The sequence below is a fragment of the Salvelinus fontinalis genome, chromosome 27 (assembly GCF_029448725.1).
Source record: "Salvelinus fontinalis isolate EN_2023a chromosome 27, ASM2944872v1, whole genome shotgun sequence".
Taxonomy (NCBI): domain Eukaryota; kingdom Metazoa; phylum Chordata; class Actinopteri; order Salmoniformes; family Salmonidae; genus Salvelinus; species Salvelinus fontinalis.
This window is the reverse complement of record NC_074691.1, coordinates 17779091-17799157: the sequence shown is the minus strand read 5'-3', so window position 1 is coordinate 17799157 and position 20067 is coordinate 17779091. Positions and strand designations below refer to the sequence as shown.

The window sequence follows — 20067 nt, the reverse complement described above, 5'->3', positions numbered from 1 at the left end:
TGCCATTTTCCTGGCAGCTTTGCTACTTTTCTCATTGTATAACACGATTTGTGCCACTAAATATGCACATTTTCGAACAAATTCTATATGCATTGTGTAATATGATGTTATAGGACTGTCATCTGAAGAATTCTGAGAAGGTTAGTGAAAAAATTAATATCTTTTGGTGGTTTATACGTAATGGCTATGTTTGGCTTGAATCAATGCTATTGTGAGCTATTGTGATGTTTGCTATTGTGCTAAGCTAATATAACGCTATATTGTGTTTTCGCTGTAAAACACTTAGAACATCTGAAATATTGTCTGGATTCACAAGATCTGTGTCTTTCAATTGCTGTACGCTGTGTATTTTTAAGAAATGTTTTATGATGAGTAATTAGGTAATACACGTTGGTCTCTATAATTGCTCTGGCTGCTTCGGTGCTATTTTTGACGGTAGCTCTGATGGTAACTGCAATGTAAAACTGATTTATACCTCAAATATGCACATTTTTCGAACAAAACATAGATTTATTGTGTAACATGTTATAAGACTGTCATCTGATGAAGTTGTTTCTTGGTTAGTTTGGTTGGTTCTTGGTTAGTTAGGTAGGCTTTGTGCATGCTACCTGTGCTGTGAAAAATGTCTGTCCATTGTATTTGGTGGTGAGCTAACATAAATATACGTGCTGTTTTCTCTGTAAAACATTTAAAAAATCGGACATGTTGACTGGATTCACAAGATGTGTATCTTTCATTTGCTGTATTGTACTTGGTAATGTGTGAAAGTTAAATATTTAAAAAAAATATTTTTTGAATTTCGCGCTCTGCCTTTTCAGTGGAATGTGGGAGGAGTTCCGCTAGCGGAACGCCTGGGCTAGACAGGTTAAACCACTGCGCCACTTGGGAGGCCCTCTGTCACCTTGATTACTCTAATTTTTCTCTCGACCTGTGCACCTACGTTGTAAACTTTCATTCATAGGCTAGGTTGTAGCAAGCGACCTCATGATGGTTATAGGGAATATTAGAGTATCAAGTAGTAGCCTAAACCTATCAATGTTACATTGAGCTGGGTGAATGGAATATGAATGACAGTCTTCCAATATGCTGTAATAGAAATAAGGCTATGCTCATAAAAATAAAAATGATCATCCTCCCTCATCTTAAACGTCACCGACCGCCACTGATTGAGCCACAACTGCTGTATTAATCTACTACAGTAACATAACTGCAATCTAAATATATAATACAATGCAATAACAATGTTACTCCCCTAAATTTAAATATTGTAACTGTTCAAGTAATTGAGCTTGTTTTCTTCAATTTCTATGTGTGGTTTATTATTTGCCTTTGTTTGAAAACAGAGCCATTTTCTCTCTGAGATGCTTCTGCAACGCAGACTCTAGCATATTGTAAATTAAATTACAAGAAAGAAAGAACATGTGGATATCCTCCTCATCATCGTCAATGAAATGCCCATCCAACATCCAGTATAAAGCCAGAAGTAAAGATATGAACTGTTTCAACATTAGATTAGTATTGGCTCCTGCAGGAGCAGAGGAACACAACAGGGACTTGCATCCAGAAAACAAACATCCTGAAAACAAGGCACAAACACATATATATAAATGTCCAAGGAGAGGCTGAGACGTTAAGTGGTGAGACAGATGGAAAGACCTAGTGTTCCTCCCCTGCAGGGACACAATTCCAGGAACAGTTTCTCACAGCAACTATGGATTTATTGTCAATAAAAGAGCCAAAATGGCCCCTTGCTTACCGAATGAGAAACTCCAGCAGGCTCTTATCTAATTTGCCCTGACCTTCTCATTAAACAGGCCATCCCTGGGTCACAGTAACTGGCTATTTTCAGGGAAGTGACACCCTTCTGGGGTGACACTCGGAGGGGAGAGGAAGGGTCATGGGGAGCAGGTGTGGTAAAAGTGGCTGGGATTTAATTTGAAAGGGTCTTAATCAGATAACCTAAACGTCCAAACTGGAGCACAGGAGCCTCATTGCCAATATTTCAGCAATGTAGTGGTACTAGACTTTCTGATGAGACCAAATGAAGACAAAGTTCGCATCACCACTGATCCGTAGCAGGTTACAATCCACACCAGTGCCAAATAAATAGAGGGATTTTAAGTTCTGATAGTTGGAAGCAAGTCCCTTGAATGACATTTTACAATGTACTATTTCACCTATTGTGTTCTCAGATTAGAACAGATAAAGGAAAGGAGGCTGTGACAGTCTGAAGTGGTTTCCTGTTTACACAGGCATTCTGATCTTTTTTCCACTAATTGGTCTTTTGATCGATCACATCAGTTGTTTTCACATCAGAGCTTACTCAGAGCTGGTCTGATTGGTCAAAAGACCAATTAGTGATCAATAAGATCCAAATTGGTCTGCCTGTGTAAATGCAGCCGGAGATAGAGAGAGGAAACCACTTCAGACTGTTGCCAATTAAAATAACCTAGTCCAGCAGATGACACTATTTCCTCAGTATTCACCAGAGTTGTGACTATTTGTATCTTTTCTTGACAGAAGGGTGTGCCAAAGACAAAATAGACAAAACACAACAGATCAATTGTGCAATATAACAGATTTATTTGCATATCAGATTTCCACTTCTTAAAGATTTCTACTTGTAACAATATTGCACTAGATAACTTTTGTGGTATCACAGTGCCATCTTAGCTGTTATAGTACAGTATCAATGGGGGACATAATATTACGAAAAACAGAAATTTGACGGGTGCAAAAATACATCGGGACTGAGATTTGATTGGTTCAAAAATAAATTTGTTTTATATCATCAAATGTGTCACAGAAGCAAAAAAAATGGATCCCTGTGCGCTTTCAACAAAATGTGGACAACATGATACAGGACACATCATTTACACCTCTACATTCAACATCTCTACATCTCTACGACCACAACATCTCTACATTCAAAGACTCAATCATGGACAAGCTTACTGACACTTGTGGCTGCTTCACATGATATATTGTTGTCTCTACCTTCTGGCCCTTTGTGCTGTTGTCTGTGCCAAACAATGTTTGCACCATGTTTGTGTTACTACCATGCTGTGTTGTGTTGCTGCCATGCTGTGTTGTGTTGTTGTCTTAGGTCTCTCTTTATGTAGTGTTGTGGTGTCTCTCCTGTCGTGATGTGTGTTTCGCCCAACTTTTTAAAAATCCCAGCCCACGTCCCTGCCTCTTGGTAGGCCGTCATTATAAATAAGAATTTGTTCTTAACTGAAGTGCCTAGTTAAATAAAGGTTAAATAAAAGATAAAATGTTATACTCATGACTACATAATTCTGGCCATTGCACATTGTTCAAAATAGTTTTTTCAGCTGTCGTTCTACATCAGCATGCAAGTATTAGGCATCAGATACTGGCCAAGATTCATTCAAGTCTAAACAACATAGGCTACCTGACATGACAGTAATGTCAAATCAAAACAATATTTAGCAAAATACTCAAATGCTATATCAGTGCAAAGAAAGGAATTGGGACATAAACAAGTCTATCTGAACTCAACTAAAATAATTTCACAGTTTGTAAATTGCAACAGAGAAGAGCCACTGTGACACAATCAATATAAGTATTTTCTGAACATGTCTCAAAGTCTCATATTTGCTCACTTTGTGTGGCTGCGACAGCCCCGTAAAGTAGGAAAAACATTTTCAAAACAGAGGAAATCTGACCAGGGCAGATAAAACCATAGCACCTCAATTCACCTTCATGGAGAGAGGAAGGATGGAGGAAGGTGTCGTGTCCTAGAACATCTGGATCATAGACTCCCTGGCCTTGCCCACTCCAACCCATTTGACTAGAAAGAGAAAACATTGATTAAGAGCCATTGAAAAGTTTTTATGTATTGATCTCGTTATTTTTAAAACAGCATGTAGGTCCTGATTTTGGAATATAATACTTACTGGGTACGCCAACGTGGATCTCCACAAAGCGGATGTAGTTCTGGGCTTTGACTGGCAGATCTTCCCACTTCCTACAGGCTGAGGTGTCACTCTTCCAGCCAGGCAGTTTCTCGTACTCCACTTCCACTTTCTGCAAGACGTCCATGTTAGCTGAGAAGACAGGGAGGAGACATGGGTCATACAGTCCATGGAGAAAGGTTTAGTGGAAAAAATGTACAAATTAATCTTATGAAGCCAAGCCAATTCTTTGTTTCTTTCATCACATACATGTATAGAGGAATATATACACTACTAAATTCAGTCAGTCTTACCTGGGAAATAGGGAATCTTTTTGCCATTGAGCTTATAAGAGACTCCCACTTTGATTTCATCCATCACATCAAGGATATCAAGTTTGGTTAATGCAAACCTGTGATTGAAAAACAAGGGAAAAATGTAACATGTATCTCTCCTCTCTTGTCCCCCCCCCCCACACACACATAAGATCCAGTAGGTGGCAATATGGCCCACATTTTCTATAAAGGTAACAGGACTGCACAACATTTGGGGCAGGGCAAACCCTGCTGTGACACTCACGCAGTGAAGCCGTTGATCATGTTGGCGTAACGCAGGATGACCAGATCCAGCCAACCACAGCGTCTCTTCCTCCCTGTGGTCACGCCCACCTCATGGCCCCGCGTCTGCAGCAGCTCTCCAACCTCCTGTAAGGACAGATGACAGCAGAGAAGCTGGTCTGAGCAATCAGACCTTCAACTACTCTATTCTGTGTAGACTTGACTACTTTGCATTTGAATTCTGGCATTATGTTCTTCATTCTTTAGCTCCTCTTACTTGCATTTAGTGTATCATGTTTGGGGTTTGACTCACATTGAGTTGTTCTGTGGGGAACGCACCGATGCCCACTCTAGTCGTGTAGGCCTTCACTACCCCATACACATCACCAATGTTCAGAGGGGGGATGCCCAGTCCGGTACATACACCACCCACGGTACAGTTTGATGATGTCACAAATGGGTATGTTCCTGGGAGACGAGAGCAACATTCTAAAGGGATGCATTTCTGATAGCCTCATGGATGTGCACCAGACCATTTGCTAGCAAACTGTGTGGGGGAATGTCTTCCTTTAAAATGTCATTTTTCATTATAATGAATACTGTATATGTGGTTTTGTCAACAGGTGTAAACAAGGACTGTGTCGACCCAAATAGTTGTTGAGCCTATCTTAAGAAACCAAACACAAACCCATTCTAAGGAAACATACCATGCCTATGAACATACTATTATATTTTAGTAAATTAGCAGACACTCTTATCCAGAGCAACTTACTGTAGTGAGTACCATTTCTCTTGGGCTAACAGTGCTTACTCATATTCATGCGTCTATAACCGTCTCATACAGTCAGCCATAGGGGAGTATAGAATTCCCTTACCAAAGTCAATGTCAAGCAGGGCAGCGTTCGCTCCCTCCACCAGAATCTTCTTAGGGGGTCCATTAATAGCATCGTACATGAAATAGACACCGTCTCGCACCATGGGTCTTATCCGCTCAGCATACTCCTGTATGATTAGACAGGATGCAAGATTCGATTTGTTCCTAATGTATGGATAGATGGATCATGAGAGCAGAGCTACTGTAATTCTCATCTGCTTCTCCGATGCTAAATTTAGACCTCACCCCATGACTGAGAGGATTTCATGGTTATTATGGGTTGATGATGATGAGTTATGAGTGTGTCCACTCTGTTACAATTCTGACATACTTTTTCTAATAGCCGAGGGGTATTTACCCCATCGCCATGTCAACACAAACAAACACATAAAAAATGCACACTTCATGAAATCCACCTTTAATTTCTTCAGTTGACCGTCAACATCTACCTCCAATGTGGGGAACATGGCCTGGTACTGCTGAGCAAGGTTCTTGAACCTAGAACCAAGCCACCATCAGAAGAACATGAATATACTGTAGCAATATGTCCATAATAAATGTTCCCATTGTCCAGAGAGCCAAATGCCAAACTGGCACTCCCCATAACCCTCAGCCTCTGTGAGTGAAGATGAAGGTGATGATGGTGAGACTTACCTCATAGAAAAGTCTTTGAAATCAGCTAGAAGGTCACAGATACGCAGCCCCGTACGTGATGCTTTGCTTGAGTAGGTTGGTCCGATGCCTTTCTTTGTGGTTCCAATACTGTATGAAGTAAATTATGAATTACAACACTATATTTGAGGAATATAGGCATTTCAACACTACAGGAATTATGATTCTTATAAAACAATTAATCTGGTAACACTTTACTTAAAGCATGCAGGTAATGCTTAATAACATGTTACAAGCATCGCATGCTTTTATAATGTATCATGATTTATGACAAGTTTTACAATGCATTCTAAATGCATCATAATACATTACACCTGCAGGCTTTAGTAAAGTGTTGTTTGAGTCCTGCAGAAGAAGGTGTAATTTCCAGTTCTTACTTTTTCCCTTCCTGTGCTTCTCTCTGTACCTCCTGGAGCCCGTCAACTGCCTGGTGAAAGTCAAACACTGTCCAAAGGGTAAACAGGTTATTTCACACCACGGACACAAACATATGCCTGTCAACAGCAGAACATGCCATCGGAACATGTGAGAGTATGGGATAAATGTCTCTCCATGTCCTAAAATTATCTGCAACAACTGTTAACCAGCACTGTAAAAAAGTATTCTTAAAATCATCTCACTACATCTCACAGCTGGTCAGCTGATCAATGTCAAACTGTTGTCACAACACAAACTATATTAAATATTGTATTGCCATATTGTTACATAACCTACAGTAACTGTAAAAAGTACTAACATAAATCAATCAGCAATTGATTGGTGGGCAATCAGCAATAATCAATTATATCCTATCACACCACATCTGTTACTCTCAACAAACAACTGTTTGTTTTATCTGTTTTTAGCACTATCTGAACTACATGTCCTTTGCCCTCTCCTCTAAATGCAGCTGTTTTCCAATAAGAGTGTTAGTTACCAATGTGGGCCCTGTCTGAGATGATCAGTCTCTTCTCCCAGTCTTTAAGGCCTGTGGGATGGAAACATAAAATAGTTATGCAAAATCACTCTGTTCTCTCATCTGCTGTTCCTTTCTAAATGGATTTTCAACATGCACATTCTAAGACAAACTATAGGCCAATTACGCTACTTAATGTTGATATCAAAATCTTCCCACCTTTCTTTTCATTTTTTTCAGCTTCTTCAAACAAGCCTGGCAGATGAATGACCACACCATTGCCTGCAGAGACAGAAGGGATGTTCTGTGTAAGAATACACAGTGGGCTATGATTGGATGGTAGGCCTACAACTGGCAAACCAAAGAGCCGAGTGACTGGTTAGTGCAAGCTGCTGAAGACAGGGATTAGGGATGTACACACCGATCACGGAAAGAGCTTTGGAGTTGATGATCCCGCTGGGTAGGAGGTGGAAGTCATATTCCTTCCCATCCACCACCACCGTGTGACCTGCGTTGTTACCGCCCTGTGGCCAGAGAACAAGAAGAACAGAGAGGGCACTCAGGAATGTGATAACTGTATGGGTTAGTTTATCTCATCCAACAATTATCCAATGTCTGTAGATACACAAGACTGGTTGGTCACACTATAACATGCCTGGGGAAATACAGTAGGTCTTCCCACATCAAACTAACCCACAATCTGCAGTACTAGAGGATGAGCTATTTTAGCAGCAGCAGTGACCGGGGCAGTATGCCCTTCTCATGTATCCATGCTTCCCCAGGCATGTAACTCCTCCTTATCCCCTGGGCCTGGCAGGCACGCTAGAGGAAGAGGGGCACCACAAACGGACACCCTCTTATCTGTGCAACCAGGGACAAATAGATCCTTAGCAGTAAACTAGTGACAAGCCCAAACTCTTTCTTAGCACAAAGGATAGTTCACTATTTTCTTTTGCTTGTTGAATAATGCATAGGTGGAGACAGAAATGAGCCCATTTGAAGAATCTTTGAGGACTTGAAATGTTACCTATAAGGACCTTTTATTATTGTCCTAAAAGTTATGTGTATGTTGTTACTTCCAGTATCTCCTCTGCAGCTGCATGTCACTCCTGTCCTTCTGCAGGAACCTTTCTTACGTCTCCACCAGTGGGACCACAGACTTATCAAATCAAATCAAATTGTATTTGTCACATGCGCCGAATACAACAGATGTAGACCTTACCGTGAAATGCTTACTTACAAGCCCTTAACCAACAATACAGATCAAGAAATAGAGTTAAGAAAATATTTTAGAAAGAAATAATAATATATATTTTTTAAAGTAACACAATAAAAAAACAAGAACAAGGCTATATACAGTGGGTGCCGGTACCCGAGTCAATGTGCGGGGATAAAGGTTAGTTGAGTTAATTTGTACATACAGGTAGGGGTAAAGTGACTATGCATAGATAATAAACAGCAAGTAACAGCAGTATAAAAACAAAGGGGGGGGGGGGGTCAATGCAAATAGTCCAGGTGGTCATTTGATTAATTGTTCAGCAGTCTTATGGATTGGGGGTAGAAGCTGTTAAGAAGCCTTTTGGACCTAGACTTGGCGCTCCGGTAGCGCTTGCCATGCGGTAGTGGAGAGAATAATCTATGACTTGGCACCACCTATTATATAGGTCCTGGATTGCAGGAAGCTTGGCCCCAGTGGTGTACTGGGCCGTACGCACTACCCTCTGTAGCACCTTACAGTCGGATGAGGAGCAGTTACCATACCAGGCGGTGATGTAACTGGTCAGGATGCTCTCGATGGTGCATCTGTATAACTTTTTGAGGATCTGGGGACCAATGCCAAATCTTTTCAATCTCCTGAGGTGGAAAAGGTGTTGTCGTGCCCTCTTCACGACTGTCTTGGTGTGTTTGGACCATGATAGTTTGTTGGTGGACACCAAGGAACTTTAAACTCTCAACCTGCTCCACTACAGCCCCGTCAATGTTAATGGGGGTCTGTTCGGCCCTCCTTTTCCTGTAATCCACAATCAGTTCCTTTGTCTTGCTCACATTGAGGGAGAGGTTGTTGTCCTGGCATCACACTGCCAGGTCTCTGACCTCCTCCTTATAGGCTGTCTCATCGTTGTCAGTGATCAGGGCTACCACTGCTGTGTCGTCAGCAAACTTAATGATGGTATTGGAGTCATGCTTGGCCATGCAGTCGTGGGTGAACAGGGAGTACAGGAAGGGACTAAGCACGCACCCCTGAGGGGCCCCATTGTTGAGGATCAGCGTGGCAGATGTGTTGTTGCCTACCCTTACCACCTGGGGGCGGCCCGTCAGGAAGTCCAGGATCCAGTTGCAGAGGGAGGTGTTTAGTCCCAGGGTCCTTAGCTTAGTGATGAGCTTTGTGGGCACTAGGGTGTTGAACGCTGAGCTGTAGTCAATGAACAGCATTCTCATATGTGTTCCTTTTGTCCAGGTGGGAAAGGGCAGTGTGGCGTGCGATTGAGATCTCGTCATCTGTGGATCTGTTGGGACGGTATACGAATTGAAGTGGATATAGGGGGATGATGGTATTGATGTGAGTCATGACCAGCCTTTCAAAGCACAGCCTTTCAAAGCACTACCGACGTGAGTGCTACGGGGCGGTAGTCATTTAGGCAGGTTACCTTTGCTTTCTTTGGCACAGGCACTATGATGGTCTGTTAGAAACATGTTGGTATTACAGACTCCGTCACAGAGAGGTTGAAAATGTCAGTGAAGACACTTGCCAGTTGGTTCGTGCATGCTCTGAGTACACGTCCTGGTAATATGTCTGGCCCCTGTAGTGGAAATTTCAGTACTAAGAGAGACTCCGGTCACAACTTGTAGACTTGTTTACGTGCTGCTGTGCGGTTTGTTGCTAACCTTACTTTGCTTCCTGCCAACTTTATGGTTTTTGCTTTTTAATTACCGTTTATATTTTTAGTTTTTCTCTCACTCAACTTTTTTCATTCAACTTTTTCACCCAGGACGCTTTATCTGGACGTGGTTCGTCAGGACCTCCATCAGCCAAAGCTAAGTAGTAACATTAACATGATGCCTTCTAATTGCAGTCGCTGTATAATATACAGGAGAACGACCGCCTTATGGCGAGGATAGCTGTGCTGCAAGCCCAGCTTCAGACGTAAACGTTAGGCAAAGGTAGTTTAAGTGTAGGAAAGGATGAAACAGCGTCTGTGCCACCAGTAAGTACAGATAGTAGTATAAATCCCCTCGCATAGTCCCCGCAGCTGAACAATTTTCTCATGGCTTCTGGAAGGAAATGCTGTAGGAATGCTCAACCGGTGTCGCTCATTCAGCTGCCAGAAACTTTCAACCGGTTCTCCCCATTAAGCAATGGGTTGGAGTCAGAGGCAGAGCCTTCTCTGGTCTCTACTCCTCCCATTACGGGGTCTGAGACGCCGAAGCCTCCCACCATTAGCTATGACAAATTGAAAACCCTAGTCATTGGCGACTCCATTACCCGCAGTATTAGACTTAAAACGAATCATCCAGCGATCATACACTGTTTACCAGGGGGCAGGGCTACCGACGTTAAGGCTAATCTGAAGATGGTGCTGGCTATAGCTAAAACTGGCGAGTGTAGAGAGTATAGGGATATTGTTATCCACGTCTGCACCAACGATGTTAGGATGAAACAGTCAGAGGTCACCAAGCGCAACATAGCTTCAGCGTGTAAATCAGCTAGAAAGATGTGTCGGCGTCAAGTAATTGTCTATGGCCCCCTCCCAGTTAGGGGGAGTGATGAGCTCTACAGCAGAGTCTCACAACGCAATTGCTGGTTGAAAACTATTTTCTGCCCCTCCCAAAAGAAAGAATTTGTAGATAATTGGCCCTCTTTCTGGGACTCACCCACAAACAGGACCAAGCCTGGCCTGTTGAGGAGTGACGGACTCCATCCTAGCTGGAGGGGTGCTCTCATCTTATTTACGAACATAGACAGTGCTCTAACTCCCCTAGCTCCACAATGAGATAGGGTGCAGGCCAGGCAGCAGGCTGTTAGCCAGCCTGCCAGCTTAGTGGAGCCTGCCACTAGCACAGTCAGTGTAGTCAGCTGAGCTATCCCCAATTGAGACCGTGTCTGTGCCTCGATCTAGGTTGGGCAAAACTAAACATGGCGGTGTTCGCCTTAGCAATCTCACTGGAATAAAGACCTCCTCCATTCCTGCCATTATTGAAAGAGATTGTGATATCTCACATCTCAAAATACTACTACTTAATGCTACTTAATGTTAGATCCCTCACTTCCAAAGCAGTTATAGTCAATGAACTAATCACTGATCATAATCTTGATGTGAGTGGCCTGACTGAAACATGGCTTAAGCCTGATGAATTTACTGTGTTAAATGAGGCCTCACCTCCTGGTTACACTAGTGACCATATACCCCGCGCGGAGGTGCTGCTAACATTTACAATAGCAAAAAAAAAAGAAAAGAAGGCTTTTCATCTTTTGAGCTTCTATTCATGAAATCTATGCAGCCTACTCAATCACTTTTTTTTATAGCTACTGTTTACAGGCCTCCTGGGCCATATACAGCGTTCCTCACTGAATTCCCTGTATTCCTATCGGCCCTTGTAGTCATGGCAGATAATATTCACATTTTTGGTGACTTTAATATTCACATGGAAAAGTGAACACAGACCCACTCCAAAAGGCTTTCAGAGCCATCATCGACTCAGTGGGTTTTGTCCAACATGTCTCCGGACCTACTCACTGCCACAGTCATATTCTGGAACTAGTTTTGTCCCGTGGAATAAATGTTGTGGATCTTAATGTTTTTCCTCATAATCCTGGACTATCGGACCACCATTTTATTATGTTTGCAATCGCAACAGATAATCTGCTCAGACCCCAACCAAGGATCATAAAAAGCCGTGCTATAAATTCTAGGACAACCCAAAGATTCCTAGATGTCCTTCCAGACTCTCTCCACCTACCCAAGGATGTCAGAGGAACAAAAATCAGTTAACCACCTAACTGAGGAACTCAATTTAACCTTGCGCAATACCCTAGATGCAGTCGCACCCCTAAAAACAAAAAACATTTATCATAAGAAACTATCTCCCTGGTATACAGAAAATACCAGAGCTCTGAAGCAAGCTTCAGTTCTGTCAGGTGCAGAAACACAAAACAGAAAATAACTACCCACAAAGCATCGGTGGGGAAAAGCTACCTAAGTATGGTTCCCAATCAGAGACAACGATAGACAGCTGACCCTGATTGAGAACCATAACCGCCAAAACAAAGAAATACAAAACATAGAAAAAGGAACATAGAATGCCCACCCAAATCACACCCTGACCAAACCAAAATAGAGACATAAAAAGCTCTCTAAGGTCAGGGCGTGACATATAGCCTCTCTTGAAAAAGTCAAACCTTGACCCAGAAAATATAAAAAACTATCGGCCTATATCGAATCTCCCATTCCTCTCAAAAAAAATTGAAAAAGTTGTTGCGCGGCAACTCACTGCCTTCCCGAAGACAAACAATGTATACGAAATGATTCAGTCTGGTTTTAGACCCCATCATAGCACTGAGACTGCACTTGTGAAGGTGGTAAATTACCTTTTAATGGCGTCATACCGAGGCTCTGCATCTGTCCTCGTGCTCCTAGACCTTAGTGCTGCTTTTGATACCATCGATCACCACATTCTTTTGGAGAGATTGGAAACCCAAATTGGTCTACACGGACAAGTTCTGGCCTGGTTTAGATCTTATCTGTCGGAAAGATATCAGTTTGTCTCTGTGGATGGTTTGTCCTCTGACAAATCAACTGTAAATGTTGGTGTTCCTCAAGGCCCTGTTTAAGGAACACTATTGCTTGCACTATATATTTTACCTCTTGGGGATGTCATTCGGAAACATAATGTTAACTTTCACTGCTATGCGGACGACACACAGCTGTACATTTCGATGAAACATGGTGAAGCCCCAAAATTGCCCTCCCTGGAAGCCTGTGTTTCAGACATAAGCAAGTGGATGGTGGCAAATGTTCTACTTTTAAACTTGGACAAAACAGAGATGCTATTTCTAGGTTCCAAGAAACAAAGAGATCTTCTGTTGAATCTGAAAATGTATCTTGATGGTTGTACAGTCGTCTCAAATAAAACTTTGAAGGACCTCGGCGTTCTCGGTGTTACTCTGGACCCTGATCTCTCTTTTTATGAACACATCAAGACTGTTTCAAGGACAGCTTTTTTACATCTACGTAACATTGCAAAAATCAGAAACTTTCTGTCCAAAAATGATGCAGAAAAATTAATCCATGCTTTTGTCACTTCTAGGTTAGACTACTGCAATGCTCTACTTTCCGGCTACCCGGATAAAGCACAAAATAAACTTCAGTTAGTGCTAAACACGGCTGCTAGAATCTTGACTATAACCACAACATTCTATCATATTACTCCAGTGCTAGCCTCTCTACACTGGCTTCCTGTTAAGGCAAGGGCCGATTTCAAGGTTTTTCTGCTAACCTACAAAGCATTACATGGGCTTGCTCCTACCTATCTTTCTGATTTGGTCCTGCCGTACATACCTACACGTACGCTACGGTCACAAGACACATGCCTCCTTACTGTCCCTAGAATTTCTAAGCAAACAGCTGGAGGCAGGGCTTTCTCCTATAGAGCTCAATTTTTATGGAATGGTCTGCCTATCCATGTGAGAAACGCAGACTCGGTCTCCACCTTTAAGACTTTATTGAAGACTCATCTCTTCAGTAGGTCCTTTGATTGAGTGTAGTCTGGAGTGTGAAGGTGAACGGAAAGGCACTGGAGCAACGAACCGCCCTTGCTGTCTCTGCCTGGCCGGTTCCCCTCTCTCCACTGGGATTCTCTGCTTCAAACCCTATTACAGGGGCTGAATGACTGGCTTACTGGTACTCTTCCATGCCATCCCAAGGAGGGGTACGTCACTTGAGTGGGTTGAGTCACTGACGTGGTCTGCCTGTCCAGGTTGGCACCCCCCCTTGGGTTGTGCCGTGGGGGAGATGTTAAGTTGGTGGTTGAAGATATCCGTCTAGTGGTGTGGGGGCTGTGCTTTGGCAGAGTAGGTGGGGTTATATTCTGCCTGTTTGGCCCTGTCCGGGGGTAATCGTCGGACGAGGCCACAGTGTCTCCAGACCCCTCCTATCTCAACCTCCAGTATTTACAGTGGGGAGAACAAGTATTTGATACACTGCCGATTTTGCAGGTTTTCCTACTTACAAAGCATGTAGAGGTCTGCAATTTTTATCATAGCTACACTTCAACTGTGAGAGGCGGAATCTAAAACAAAAATCCAGAAAATCACATTGTATGATTTTTAAGTAATTCATTTGCATTTTATTGCATGCCATAAGTATTTGATCACCTACCAACCAGTAAGAATTCCGGCTCTCACAGACCTGTTAGTTTTTCTTTAAGAAGACCTCCTGTTCTCCACTCATTACCTGTATTAACTGCACCTGTTTGAACTCGTTACCTGTATAAAAGACACCTGTCCACACACTCAATCAAACAGACTCCAACCTCTCCACAATGGCCAAGACCAGAGAGCTGTGTAAGGACATCAGGGATAAAATTGTAGACCTGCACAAGGCTGGGATGGGCTACAGGACAATAGGCAAGCAGCTTGGTGAGAAGGCAACAACTATTGGCGCAATTATTCGAAAATGGAAGAAGTTCAAGATGACGGTCAATCACCCTCGGTCTGGGGCTCCATGCAAGATCTCACCTCGCGGGGCATCAATGATTATGAGGAAGGTGAGGGATCAGCCCAGAACTACACGGCAGGACCTGGTCAATGACCTGAAGAGAGCTGGGACCACAGTCTCAAAGAAAACCATTAGTAACACACTACGCCGTCATGGATTAAAATCCTGCAGCGCATGCCAATGACCATCTGGATGATCCAGAGGAGGAATGGGAGAAGGTAATGTGGTCTGATGAGACAAAAATAGAGCTTTTTGGTCTAAACTCCACTCGCTGTGTTTGGAGGAAGAAGGATGAGTACAACCCCAAAAACACCATCCCAACCGTGAAGCATTTAGGTGGAAACATCATTCTTTGGGGATGCTTTTCTGCAAAGGGGACAGGACGACTGCACTGTATTGAGGGGAGGATGGATGGGGCCATGTATCGCGAGATCTTGGCCAACAACCTCCTTCCCTCAGTAAGAGCATTGAAGATGGGTCGTGGCTGGGTCTTCCAGCATGACAACGACCTGAAACATACAGGTCTAACAGCCAGGGCAACTAAGGAGTGGCTCCGTAAGAAGCATCTGGCCTAGCCAGTCTCCAGACCTGAACCCAATAGAAAATCGTTGGAGGGAGCTTAAAGTCCGTATTGCCCAGCGACAGCCCCGAAACCTAAAGGATCTGGAGAAGGTCTGTATGGAGGAGTGGGCCAAAATCCCTGCTGCAGTGTGTGCAAACCTGGTCAAGAACTACAGGAAACGTATGATCTCTGTAATTGCAAACAAAGGTTTCTGTACCAAATATTAAGTTCTGCTTTTCGGATGTATCAAATACTTATGTCATGCAATAAAATGCAAATTCATTACTTAAAAATCATACAATGTGATTTTCTGGATTTTTGTTTTAGATTCTGTCTCTCACAGTTGAAGTGTACCTATGATAAAAATTACAGACCTCTACATGCTTTGTAAGTAGGAAAACCTGCAAAATCGGCAGTGTTTCAAATACTTGTTCTCCCCACTGTATGCTGCAATAGTTTACCTGTCATGGGGCTAGGGTCAGTCTGTTATATCTGGAGTATTTATCCTGTCTATCCGGTGTCCTGTGTGAATTTAAGTACGCTCTCTCTTTTTCTCTCTTTCTCTCTCTCTCTCTCAGAGGACCTGAGCCCTAAGATCATGCCTCAGGACTACCTGGCCTGATGACTCCTTGCTGTCCCCAGTCCACTTGGTCGTGCTGCTGCTCCAGTTTCAACTGTTCTGCCTGCGGCTATGGAACCCTGACCTGTTCACCGGACCTGCTACCTGTCCCAGACCTGCTGTTTTCAACTCTCTAGAGACAGCAGGAGCGGTAGAAATACTCTGAATGATAGGCTATGAAAAGCCAACTGACATTTACTCCTGAGGTGCTGACCTGTTGCACCCTCTACAACCACTGTGATTATTATTATTTGACCCTCATCTATTGAGCATTTATGAACATTTGGACATCTTGGCCATGTTCTGTTATAATTCCCGGCACAGTTAGAAGAGGACTGGCCACCCCTAATAGCCTGGTTCCTCTCTAGGTTTCTTCCTAGGTTCTGGCCTTTCTAGGGAGTTTTTCCTAGCCACCGTGCTTCTACACCTGCATTGCTTGCTGTTTTAGGCTGGGTTTCTGTACAGCACTTTTTTATTTATTTTTATTTATTTTATTTTACCGTTATTTTACCAGGTAAGTTGACTGAGAACACGTTCTCATTTGCAGCAACGACCTGGGGAATAGTTACAGGGGAGAGGAGGGGGATGAATGAGCCAATTGTAAACTGGGGATTATTAGGTGACCATGATGGTTTGAAGGCCAGATTGGGAATTTAGCCAGGACACCGGGGTTAACACCCCTACTCTTACGATAAGTGCCATGGGATCTTTAATGACCTCAGAGAGTCAGGACACCCGTTTAACGTCCCATCCGAAAGACGGCACCCTACACAGGGCAGTGTCCCCAATCACTGCCCTGGGGCATTGGGATATTTTTTAGACCAGAGGAAAGAGTGCCTCCTACTGGCCCTCCAACACCACTTCCAGCAGCATCTGGTCTCCCATCCAGGGACTGACCAGGACCAACCCTGCTTAGCTTCAGAAGCAAGCCAGCAGTGGTATGCAGGGTGGTATGCTGCTAGTGACATCATTAAGACTGACTTTGTGACATCAGCTGATGTAAGAAGGGCTTTATAAATACATTTGATTGACTTGGACAATTATTCAAACAATCATCTTTATTCAACATCGATTAGTTATTGCAATAAGGAAACCGTCGACCGCACACTCTAAGTTGTGTTGCCGAGAGCTTCCCTAACAATGAAAAACAGACATCTTATATAGGACACTAAGAATGCTTAGTTCCATCCTTCTCAGGCAGATCAAAAAGCATCATAAGCCACTTTGGGTTCATCCCGTCATTAACAGCACATGGTATTGTTCTAACCCCCAACCCTGGATTAATTTCCCTGATGCCAGGATGTCTAGGACCCTTTGTTCCAGTCCATCTCCACCCCACATCCTTTCCATGGAATACATCTCCCCAGTGCACCACTGGTCACAGAAATGAATGTGGCTGTAAAGTTTTATAGCCCTCTAGTAAAATCTATTTCCTCAACGCACAGACTATCTCCAGGAAGCTAGAGTGGACACCATAAAAACTCAGCCTTACTCTTAGTTAAATATATAATTGTTTACCATTAATATCAAACAAATCAAGTAAATATGTATTTTTTCACTGACACCCCGCGGCCTTGTGAATGTTGACCTGTTTAAAGGTCTTGCTCACATCGGCTACGGAGAGCATGATCACACAGTCGTCCGGAACAGCTGGTGCTCTCATGCATGCTTCAGTGTTGCTTACCTCGAAGCGAGCATAAAAAGCATTTAGCTAGTCTGGTAAGCTTGCGTCACTGGGCAGCTCTCGGTTGGGTTTACCAATACCAGTCTCAATCCCTTCCTTCCTCAATGCCAAAGAGGAAACTAAATGTGCAAATGCTAACACTTTTTATTGCCAATCACATAAATAAACATTAAGACATCTCTGTCATCAGCAGAAGCTTCATATAGATTCACCCTGCCATATTTCTAAGGTTACTTTCTAACAAAGACCAGTGTTGATTTGTCAGTCAAAAGACCAGAATGTCCTGATCCAAATAATTTTACTCTAGCACCGAAAATGAATACAGAGTGAACAATATGAAGCAAGAATCAAATAATGAATCTAGAAAAATAGTTACAGTATACAATATCAGTAAGACATGCAAACAAAAGTCTGGAGATAAAACACAATTTTGACATATTGAATAAGGAAGATTTTATTTCAGAAGAATGTAAAATTTGGAACCTTGAGGGTTTAGCACGTTTGTCATAGTTCAGTGAAATATCTTTACTTTTCCCAAATTCCTCTTTGATTACATTATGCACTAAAACAGGCTTATCTTCACAGACACATTCCTCAGAATGATAGAGTGAGTGATCTTGGGACCTTAGGACACTGCTGCCCATTGTCACTGCCCAACACTCTCAATTTGGATAATTGAACACCACTCTTAAAAAATGCCATGGTTTTCTTTACTGGATTGAGAATATTTCGGCCTCCATCTTTTGGAGGTCTGTATCGACAGTGCCGACAAGAACATAACCATTTATTTTGTGTATCTCTAACTTCCTGTATTGTGTTATCACTTGAAAAAGTGCTCACTTGATGTCCCAAGCATCTCAGGAAAATCAAGATAAATTTGGATGAAAATAGAATTCCAGGGGAAAAGACAGTATTTTTTGTTGCAGTAACTCTTTAGTGACCAAATGTAAAAAATGCTAAAGCTTCTTAAATTGATTCTTGATTTTAACATATTTTTTATCAAACATGCCATGATTAGTGAATACCATGCTAGTCGACGTGACAACCTATGTCTCAGTCACTTAACTATGACATCGATGAAGTTTCCCGTTGGTGACATCAGTGTTATATTTAGGAGAGATACAGTGTCTATTCAGTCCACCATGGTGGGGCTAGAGTTGCATAAAGGAATGTAGACCTATTGTAAGCTGTTTCACAAATAGGGGATCAGGATCCACTGGGGAGACACTGAAATAAATGGGTGCAAACTGTGAGAGGCTTGAGATCCATTCACTTAAGAATAGGCTAACAGGGGTATAAAAATGGTTCAAATTCTTCAAATAGTTAGATGGCTAGGCTCAACTCGCACTGTTACTTTTATTGGTTGCAATATATTTTCAGCAGCTTTTCCAATAAATCTGTAATATGTCCCCTTCAGTAAATCACAGTTGGTTAGTCTACCACTACTCTGATGACCAACGCTGTTGCGCGCCTCAATGCGCATTGACATTTATCAGGCCACATGACTGAAGGGAATGCGGCATGCCACAGACGTCGCTGAGACCTTTACCACTTGGGCTGTCTGGAACAAAGTATAGCACACTGTGGCACTGGCCTCCCCGAGCCCATACTGTAATAGAGCTTGCATAGATACGCTATGCACGTCAACACAGCTCCAAACTTCTGTTGAGCTGGGTTCTTATTACAACATACCGGAATTTGCTTGTATTTATAAACGCAGTGTCTTTCAACCCAACATTCTATGGTGCCGTGCTGAAATAGTGAATGCCCAGTATGTTTTCTTTCATGCGCCTGGAAACAAAGTTAACTATCGCGCTATGACTCCTGACTCTGCACAATTAATAAATATATACATTTTTTCACAATGGCACATACTGTACACTGTGTGACATTTCTCACAGAAATAAATATACTAAGGCACTTGCAAGATAACCGGTGCATACAGCAATTTGGGCCAAAATAAAAAGCAAAGGTTTGGAGAGAGAGCGCCTTTGCCCACCATTATCTTGCAAGTGCAACTTCTCCAAAAGAAACAAATGCATATATTACAAAGAACACATAAGAAAAAAATAGTACATTTTAATCTTATTTTCTCACCTGGCATCTGCAAATGATGTCCGACTCTGTCGCCAACAAGTCGACCACTTTTCCCTTCCCTTCATCGCCCCATTGTGCACCAAGTACAACTGTCAACTTGTTCCCTGTGTCGTTACGAGGTCGCTTAACCCCTGCTCCTGGGTTTGTGTAACAAGCTTTGTGAGACATGTTTTGCCTACACTAGTGCACCGAGCGCAGTAGAAACGACAACCCGTAGGCCTATGTGATGGGAAAAATACCCCCTCAAGTCTGAGTCCGGTGTAACCAAATACGGGTTATCCGCCTGTTGATGTAGAGACACGTGCGCGATAGACTACACATGATCTCGCGTCTATTTTTAGACCCCTTATCACTCCGTTTCAAGAGTGTGATACTCAAGCGAGAGCCAATGAGAATTCATATAGTGTAGCCGTGTTTTTGTGTGCATTTTCAATTAATCATTCTCCAAGTGCTTGTCTCGTTTGGATGCGCACTG

General features: G+C 42.7%; 1 protein-coding gene across 1 annotated transcript; it reads right to left on the bottom strand.

The window, feature by feature from the left end:
• Positions 1–2561: 2561 nt before the first annotated feature.
• Positions 2562–19886, bottom strand: LOC129825193 (adenylosuccinate synthetase isozyme 1 B). Its single transcript, XM_055885084.1, has 13 exons — positions 19593–19886; positions 7337–7439; positions 7135–7197; positions 6937–6987; positions 6398–6464; positions 6003–6110; positions 5765–5846; positions 5350–5476; positions 4788–4942; positions 4497–4621; positions 4232–4329; positions 3921–4070; positions 2562–3814 (listed from the first exon to the last, which is right to left on the bottom strand). Exons 1-13 carry the CDS (start codon positions 19758–19760, stop codon positions 3762–3764), a joined length of 1350 nt encoding a protein of 449 aa, XP_055741059.1. The 5' UTR covers positions 19761–19886; the 3' UTR covers positions 2562–3761.
• Between the last annotated feature and the right edge of the window lie 181 nt (positions 19887–20067).

What these genes read in the sequence shown, in the direction of transcription:
- LOC129825193 (XM_055885084.1), bottom strand. Translation starts at nt 19,760, where the DNA reads ATGTCTCACAAAGCTTGTTACACAAACCCAGGAGCAGGGGTTAAGCGA. An exon ending in CTCAGACAGGGCCCACATTG is followed by an intron (nt 6,465 to 6,936) that starts GTAACTAACACT and finishes CCCTTTGGACAG; the next exon opens with TGTTTGACTTTCACCAGGCA. An exon ending in GTCAACTGAAGAAATTAAAG is followed by an intron (nt 5,477 to 5,764) that starts GTGGATTTCATG and finishes CTAATCATACAG; the next exon opens with GAGTATGCTGAGCGGATAAG.